The following is an 8,595-nucleotide window of genomic DNA, read 5'->3' on the forward strand; positions in this document are numbered from 1 at the left end:
GAGGATAGCTCGTATTCATCGTCGGAGGAGGGAGCTGCCAAGATGACACCCCTCAGACCCCCATCTACCGCAGCCGGATGGCCCAGTAAGCAGTGGGAAAACACGGTAGATGAGTGGGTTGGTTACCCCGAACAGAAGCTTACCGAACCGCAGCGGCGGAAGAGCTTGGCAGAAGAGGATAACAGAGATTATTCTACTGGCTCTCCACATCACAGGCAGCAGCAGCAGAGCTTCGCACCATACCACTCGGAGCTGGAGCAGTTAAAGATGAAAGAAATCGAATATGAGCGGGCTAAAGAAGAAGTACGTTATGAGTTAGCCGAACTCAGGGATTTAAAGGAAGAAATGAGGAGGAGAATGGGATATATGCCACAGAGTACGGCTATTTCACAGCAGCGGTTTGAAATCCCATCACCGACATACGCCCCGCCTCCTCCTTCGACATGGTGGAGTCACGGTGAGGAGGGGGAGGAGGAATGGCCTGAACCTCCACCGTGGCCCGAGACAGAGGAGGAGGGTGAACCTTCTCCATCAACCCAGCCTGTCTCGGTCATGTTGGAAAAGCTGATGAGTGATCTACAACTCATAAAGAATCGGACCATGGCACCACAGGGCGGAAAGCCACGGTTCATGAGATCTGTCCCCACACAAGAAAAGATGCCGATAGATCGTCGGGGATCATTGAGGCCAGGAGGCCCGGCTCGACCAACGAGTTTGTATTCTCCTTCGATGTTGCCAGTTGTCACAGAACAAACCTATCAAGGTCCTAGGCCAAGCATCCCCTACTTCGCTAGACGAGATCCCAGGGACTTTGCTCGGTTAAAGATAGCGTTGATTAATCTATTACCACCAGAAGGGACAGAGCTGTTCAAGTACCAGATCCTGGTGGATCACCTCAAACTCGAAGAAGCTAAACTCATAGCAGACTCTTATTTGAACTCCGCCACCCCATACTCAGACACTATGAGGGCTCTAAGTGAGAAATTCGGCCAGCCACACCAGATGGCATTGAACAGGATTGCCGGTGTAATGGATGCTCCAGACGTCCGCCGAGGTGACTCGGTGGCGTTTGAGAGGTTCGCTCTCGAAGTTCAGTCTCTGGTCGGGTTGCTCAGGACTTTGGGTCCAGAGGGTGATGCTGAGCTGAGATGCGGATCTCATGTGGCCCGTTTGTTGAGTAAACTACCTGCAGAGCAGCGTGCAGACTTCCGTCGAGCCATGTTCCGCCATCCCAATGCAGTCTACACGTTAGTGGATTTCGCTGAATGGCTCCAGTACGAGACCTGGTGTCATAATTCGGACAATTATGATTCCGGAGCAGGAAATAAAGACAAAGCAGGACATCAGAAGAAGAGGGCCACGACGGTGCTGCATGGCACCAAGGATGGTTCTGTTTCCAGGGCTTCGGGGAGCACGGGCATCAAATCGAATCGTTATTGCCCATACTGTGAAAGTAATGAACATTACCTCAGCCAATGCACGGGCATTCAAAGGTTGTCTAAGGACCAACTATCGCAGTGGATAAAGGATCACGACAGATGCTGCCGCTGTGCGAGATCTCACCATGCAGCCCAGTGTGATCTTCGGAAACCCTGTAACCTGTGTCAGGGGAAACATCTTCAGGTGCTTCACGATGTGAACACCAGAGACACTAAAGACACCACTAGAGAGGAGAGTTGCCTCATCAGCACCACTGACCAGCTGTATTTGGGCCGACCGCTGGTGTACGGCAGAGTTCTGCTGAAGGTGGTCCAGGTCACCTTGCATCACGGGAAACAGAGCCTCAAAACCTATGCCTTACTCGATGATGGTTCTGAACGTACCATGCTCCTGGCTCCTGCTGCACACAAGCTTGGTCTGCAGGGCACCCCAGAGACTCTGAATCTGAGAACCATAAGGCAGGACATTCAGACCATGAGAGGTGCTTCTGTTTCCTTTCAGATATCTCCTTCCTTCAGCAAGCGCCGCCGCTTCGCGGTGAATGGAGCCTTTACGGCCGATCGCCTGGTCCTGGCAGAACAGTCCTACCCGATTGACAGACTCCAGAAACAGTTCAAGTATCTGTCCGATCTGCCTCTACATCCTTTCAAGAATGTGCAGCCTCTGATCCTCATTGGGACTGACAACCCTCACCTCATTACTCCCATTGAACCGGTTCGGTTGGGTCCATCGGGAGCACCAGCTGCAGTCAGAACGAGGCTCGGATGGGCTCTCCAGGGACCAATGAGAACAGAGCACAGTGGTCTCCAACACTCCCAGTGTTTGCTTACATCTGCTCCCCCCGCTAATGCGGAGCTGCTGAGGAATGTGGAGAAACTCTGGCAGGCTGACGTTCTTCCCTACCAGAAAGAGAAGACCGTAACTCGTTCCAAGTTGGACCAAGAAGCTGTAGACCTGTTGGAGAAGAGGACCGAACGGGTGTATGTTGATGGGATTCTCCGTTACGCTACACCACTGCTATGGAAGAAAACCATGCCTGTCCTCAAAGCCTCTCCTGAATCAGTGATGTTCAACTTACGGAGCAATGAGAGAAGATTGAGTAAGAACCCAACAATGGCTAACACATACCAGGAGGAGATCCGGAAGCTGGTCCAGGCCGGTAGTGTGGTGAAGTTGGGCCCCCAAGACACTGCATCAGAGGGGGAGTCGTGGTTCATTCCTCATCATATGGTGAACCATAATAACAAGGACAGGCTGGTGTTCAACTGCTCTCACCAGTACCAGGGCCTTAATCTGAACGACTTCCTACTACCTGGACCTACCCTCAGTGCATCACTTATAGGAGTGTTACTGCGGTTCCGGGAACATGCCGTCGCCATCAGCAGCGACATAAAAGGGATGTTTCACCAAGTTCGCCTCCTTCCAGAAGACAGACCCCTCTTAAGGTTCGTGTGGCGGGATCAGGTCAAGGACCGACCACCAGACATTTATGAATGGCAGGTGCTTCCCTTTGGCACCACTTGTAGCCCCTGTTGTGCGACCTATGCCCTCCAGCGGCACGTCACTGACCATAGTCAGGATGGAGAGGATGTGCGGTTTTCTGTGGAGCGGTGTTTTTACGTCGACAACTGGCTACAAAGCTTACCATTTGTGGATACAGCAAAGGCCTTGGTGGAAAAGCTAAGAGCACTGCTTCTCTCCGCAGGATTCGACCTTCGTCAATGGTCAAGTAATGCGATGGAGGTGATCAGCCACTTGCCAAGTGAGGCCCGTTCCCCTGCTACAGAGCTCTGGCTGACCCAAGACAAGCACGATCCATCTGAAAGCACACTTGGGCTTAGCTGGAACCCTCAGCAAGACCTCATTGGCTACAAACACAGGCCTCTCAGCTATGGGACCTTGACCATGAGGAACATCTACAAGGTTCTCGCCTCCCAGTACGATCCTCTGGGTTACATCCTACCCTACACGACTCGGGCCAAAGTGTTGGTTCGTCAGCTGTGGGAGAAGCGGCGGGATTGGGATGACCCGTTGCTCCCCCCGGATGTACAGCAACTATGGGCGCAGTGGGGAGGTGAACTCCGACTACTGCCCCAGGTCACCTTACCCAGACATTACACGCATGCGGCTGAAGATGCTTCGATCATCAACAGACAAGTACATATCTTCTGCGATGCTTCGGAACAGGTTTATGGGTCCGTGGCGTACCTCAGGTCTGAGGATAGTCAGGGACAAATACACCTAGCCTTCCTCCTCGCTCGCTCACGGGTAGCCCCCAGGCGACAGCTGTCCATACCTCGGTTGGAGCTTTCTGCAGCCTTAACAGGAGCCCAGCTAGCCAAGCTGTTGAGCGCAGAGCTCACCCTGAAGATTGACACTACCACCTTGTGGACAGATTCCACCACAGTGTTGAGATGGATACTTTCGGACTCATGTCGCTATAAAGTATTCGTGGGAACCCGAGTGACGGAGATTCAAGATTTAACAGACTCACAGTCCTGGCGTTATGTAGATTCAGCCAGCAATCCAGCTGATGACATTACCCGGGGTAAGACCTTGCAGGAGTTGTCTGAGCTGAACAGATGGACAAGAGGACCCCCCTTTTTACTTCAGACTCCAGACTACTGGCCCACGCCACCAGCAACCCCACTCGAAGAGGAACCCATAGAACTTCGGAAGTCAGCCTTTTGTGGTGTGACTTTGATGTCTACCTGTCCGAACTCAGAATCTGAAGCCTACAAGGACTGGCAGGAGTTGCTCGAGTCAACAGCACAGACCCTGCAGGATGCAGAGGGGACAGATGGAAATTTGAGTGCGGAAAATTATCGCAAGGCGGAAAGACACCTTATCAATAAGATACAGCACGACAGCTTTCCCGAAGAGATTAGGCTTCTTAGTTTAGGCAAGCCGGTTGCCATCAACAGCAGGTTGCGTGCCTTGGCACCCCAGTTGGATGAAGCAGGAGAAATCCGAGTAGGTGGCCGATTGAGGTATGCGACGGATCTTGAGCTAGGAGCGGTTCACCCCATTGTTCTGGATCCGAACCACCCGTTCACCAGACTGCTAATACAGGACTACGATCGTCGTTTGTGCCACCCCGGTCCCGAACGATTGTTCGCTGACATTCGTCGGAACTTCTGGATATTACGAGGAAGAGAAGCGGTTCGACGTCATCAGTCCAGCTGCTCTGACTGCAGACGATGGAAGGCCAAGCCTACGGTTCCTCAGATGGCCGACCTGCCAATTGCGCGTCTACGCCTCTTCAAGCCTGCGTTCTACTCCACAGGCACAGACTGCTTCGGACCATTTCAGGTCAGAATCGGGAGGCGCAACGAGAAACAATGGGGCATAATCTTCAAGTGTTTGACTACCAGGGCAGTCCATCTTGATGTACTTACCCACCTTGATGTTGACTCCTTTCTTATGGCCTTAAGGAGATTTATACCCCGTCGGGGTACGCCGGCGGAAATTCTCTCAGATCAAGGAACTAACTTCCGTGGAGCGGAACGAGAGCTACAACAGGCCATGACAAAGATGTCTTCGGACCTGCAGCAATCCCTCGCCAAGCAAAGGATCGCTTTCAAGTTTAATCCCCCTGGTGCATCTCACTTTGGTGGAGTGTGAGAGAGAGAAATACGCTCCGTGAAAATGGCTTTGTATGCCACCGTCGGGGCTCAACCATTGCCCGAGGAGGTGCTGAGGACAGTTCTTATAGAAGTGGAGGGCATTCTGAACTCGAAGCCATTAGGCTATGTTTCCTCCAGTATCGCTGATCCTGACCCTATGACGCCAAATCATCTGTTGATGGGGCGGCCGGATGGGTCGCTGCCTCAGGTTGTGTACCCGGCAACTGAACTTCCCAGCAGGCGTCGCTGGCGGCACTCCCAGGTGCTGGCAGACCAGTTCTGGTCCAGATTCATCAGGGAATACCTTCCCAATTTACAGGTTAGGCAGAAATGGCAGACCACTCAAGCTGACCTGAACGAGGATGCTGTGGTCATGCTCATGGACCCGCACCTTCCCAGAGCCTTGTGGCCCGTTGGACGGGTGACTAAGGTGCATCCCAGCGCTGACGGCCGCATCAGGTCGGTGGATGTTAAAGTGAAGGACAGAGTCTATACTCGACCAGTAGCAAGGATGGTTGTTCTTCCTGCGGCACCTGAAGAAGCCAGCGATCAGGATTCATCATTGAAGACTTAGTTTGTCTCCTTTGTTTTGTAACAAATGTACTTCGTACATTTGGGGGCGGCTGTTACAAAGGTTCGGGTGTTTATTACTTTGGACTGGGAGAGGGAGGTGCGCCACCCGGTGGCGAGTGCGTTATTGCACATTCAGCAGCTGCAGAAGCATTATAGCTCTGGGAGTGGAGACACGCAGCTGCTGCTTACCGTTTCGGTTGAGGTCGATGTGCGTTCTTGACTCACTGTAAGTAATTGCTGTTATATGTATCAAGGCAGTTAATTTAGTAGTTCCGTCTGTATTACATGTTGATGTTTTATGCATAAGAGTCGCCGGTTTAATGCAACCTTTTACTAACTCCACGTGGGTTAGCCTGTTAGCTATCGGTTGTAGCATTCGATATACGTGTGGTTAGTTTGTGGCCAGTAGATGTCACTGCAGCAACTTGTACGTGATAATGTGTACAGTGAATTAACGTGGGCTTTATTTCTGTTGTGATTTAGACCACATCACCTCACCTCCATATCCACACATCTCCAACTCCAAGCCTGTACTACTGTTGTAACCACGAATAAAGAGAGCTTCACAAATAGGAAATCCCCTCCTCAGTTTGTCCTGATCGACACACAGTGGCGAGTGTAACATTCCACCAGCCTCAAGTTTTGAACATAGAACCTTCGCTACAAGTAGTTAATAATAAATAAAGTTCATTACTAAGGAACATTTATTTTATTGCAAAAGTCCAACTTATCAAATAAAAATGCACATATATGAAAATACTCTGGTATTGTTCAGGGGGCCGGAAGAAATGTGGAGGCGGGCCGCATCTGGCCTGCGGGCCGTAGTTTGGGGACCACTGTGGTAGACAAACAGTCACAATAAACACATCCAGCCCGGATGCTTCCCTCCATGTCCTAACAGCGCCCCCTGTTGGCTGAGGAGCCAACTGAGCTTCAGCTTCATGAATGATGGATCACAACCCAACTACAGTAAGGGACACTGAAGGGTTTGCTCTCCATCTATCCATCCGTCCATCAATCCATCCATCCATCTGTTCATCCATCCATCTGTCCATCATCCATCCATCCTGTGTTGTTCTTCAGATCCTCTCATGGGTTCTGCTGGTTCTGGCTCAGAGGTTCTGGTTTCGGTTCAGTCCCTGAATGCGTGGTGTCCATGTTGTTGTTTTGGGTTCAGGTTGTTGTTTCGGTGAGTTTGGATCCGGCCTCAGCAGAGGATTTAGTCATTACTCACGGCGTACTGGTCGTATTGAAGCGGAGGAGGCCCGTTGACTGGATTCGAACTGGACCCAGTGACCGCAGAACCACAGACAGTTTCACCTTCAGACTCCAAGCTCTGCGGTTCTGCCGGTTCTCTTCCGGATGACGGGCCTGGAAGGCATTTTCTGCTCGTGGTTCATGAAGGAGCTGAGTGCCTGATGTCTGTTTCTGCCCTGCGGCTCAGAGAGTCTGAATGTTAGGAAGCAGGAGCTCCTCTGCTCTCTGAACACTAAAGGAGGAAATGTTTGAAGCTCAGCAGGAAGCAGCTGCTGCCTCCCCGGTTCCAGCACAGCTTTACCTCTGGTCCTTCAGGCTCATGTGTCTCGGTTTAGTTTCTGCTGCCTGGAATTCTCATTCAAACCTGAACTCAACTAAAAAATAACAAAATAAAATATTTATAGTTTTAAAATACCCAACAGATGACTAGATCTGCTTGTTGAGCCTTTTGCAGGAAGCAAAGCCATAGTAGTGAGAAGTAAAAAGCAGAATGATGTTTTTTTCTTTTGTTTTTCTCTCACCTGCTCTGCGTTCTGATTGGTTATGATGCTGCCATCACCTGACCGCTCTCACTCTCCTGATGTTAACGTTTCACTTTTCATATCACTTCTTCTGTTTCTGTCTCTGCTCCGTTTTCTCAAACCTTCAGATGGCCGCTGGTTCTGGTTCTGGTTCTGAACCCAGTTCAGAAGAACTGTAAAACTCTTCTGTGTATAATTCATGTTGCATTTTATGGATACAGGAAACATGTATAACATAAACACTAACCATGATAAAGAATTCATCTCCTGTGCTTAAAACACAAACATTTAACAAAAAACGCAAAGAAATCACCGATAATCAGCTCAGATATTAAAATGATTAATTGAAAATATTAAAAAATAAAACAGATTAAAAGCGTTCAGAGAATAATTTGCTGTCAGTCAGATGATGTCTTATATTTAAAGACATAAAGAAAAGTTAAAGATTAACATTAACATTTAACCAGCACTAAGTTTTATTTTAGTGAGTTTCTGTGATTTCAAGTTCCGGCCCGCGGTGTTCCTCCTGCTGCTCACCCGCTCAGAGCTGCTCTCCTCCGGGCTCCACCTGCCGGTTCTCCGGTGCTCTGGCTCCGGAACCCGGTCCGGACTCCCCCCGGGTCGGTCTGCAGCTGTTCGCCGGGTCGCACGCCTCCGTCCTCCGGCTGAGGAGGCTGCGACGCGGCGCTCCGGAGCATCCAGCCGGTCCACAGACACAGGAGCCCCAGCCGCATGATGAGAGCCCGCAGACTGCGCTGAGCGCGGAGCCCGGCCTCATTCACCTCCGGGTGATGCGTTCAGGGTCACCGCTGCGGTGGGAAGGTCTCCACAGACCGGGCACCGTTCCAGGGCCGGAGGAAACTGAACCAGGGACCAGGGCCGGACCAAGCCTTTTCGGGGTCCCCCATACTAACATGTCAGCACCAGATTCTTTATCATTTCTAGCTACTATCATAGCTAATGCTATTAGCATCATTTCTAATTAGCTTACATCATGCTGGTGTTTTGGTTGTTGATTTTCACTTTAAAGGAATGAAAACCTAGAAATAAATAATTTAGGTCTTGAAATGCAGAGTAAATAAAGTGTGCCATTTTATTTTAATTATTTGAAAGTAGACACTAAATTTACAGAAAACAAGTTGACAAGTTTGATTTCTGATATTTCCCCAAGAGTAGCA

General features: G+C 50.4%; 1 protein-coding gene across 3 annotated transcripts in view; it reads right to left on the reverse strand.

Moving 5' to 3' along the window:
• Positions 1-8,351, reverse strand: part of LOC114161699 (estrogen-related receptor gamma-like) — a 56,993-nt gene extending 48,642 nt beyond the window's left edge. Inside the window, exon 1 of one of the 3 annotated variants that reach the window (XM_028045200.1) lies at positions 7,955-8,351. In XM_028045200.1, coding sequence (XP_027901001.1) covers positions 7,955-8,151 — 197 coding nt within the window. In that variant the 5' untranslated portion in view covers positions 8,152-8,351. The remainder of the gene's footprint in view (positions 1-7,954) is intronic. The other 2 variants (XM_028045199.1, XM_028045198.1) reach the window with 2 other exon arrangements.
• Positions 8,352-8,595: the final 244 nt, after the last annotated feature.

Source organism: Xiphophorus couchianus, chromosome 18, assembly GCF_001444195.1.
Source record: "Xiphophorus couchianus chromosome 18, X_couchianus-1.0, whole genome shotgun sequence".
NCBI classification, from domain to species: domain Eukaryota; kingdom Metazoa; phylum Chordata; class Actinopteri; order Cyprinodontiformes; family Poeciliidae; genus Xiphophorus; species Xiphophorus couchianus.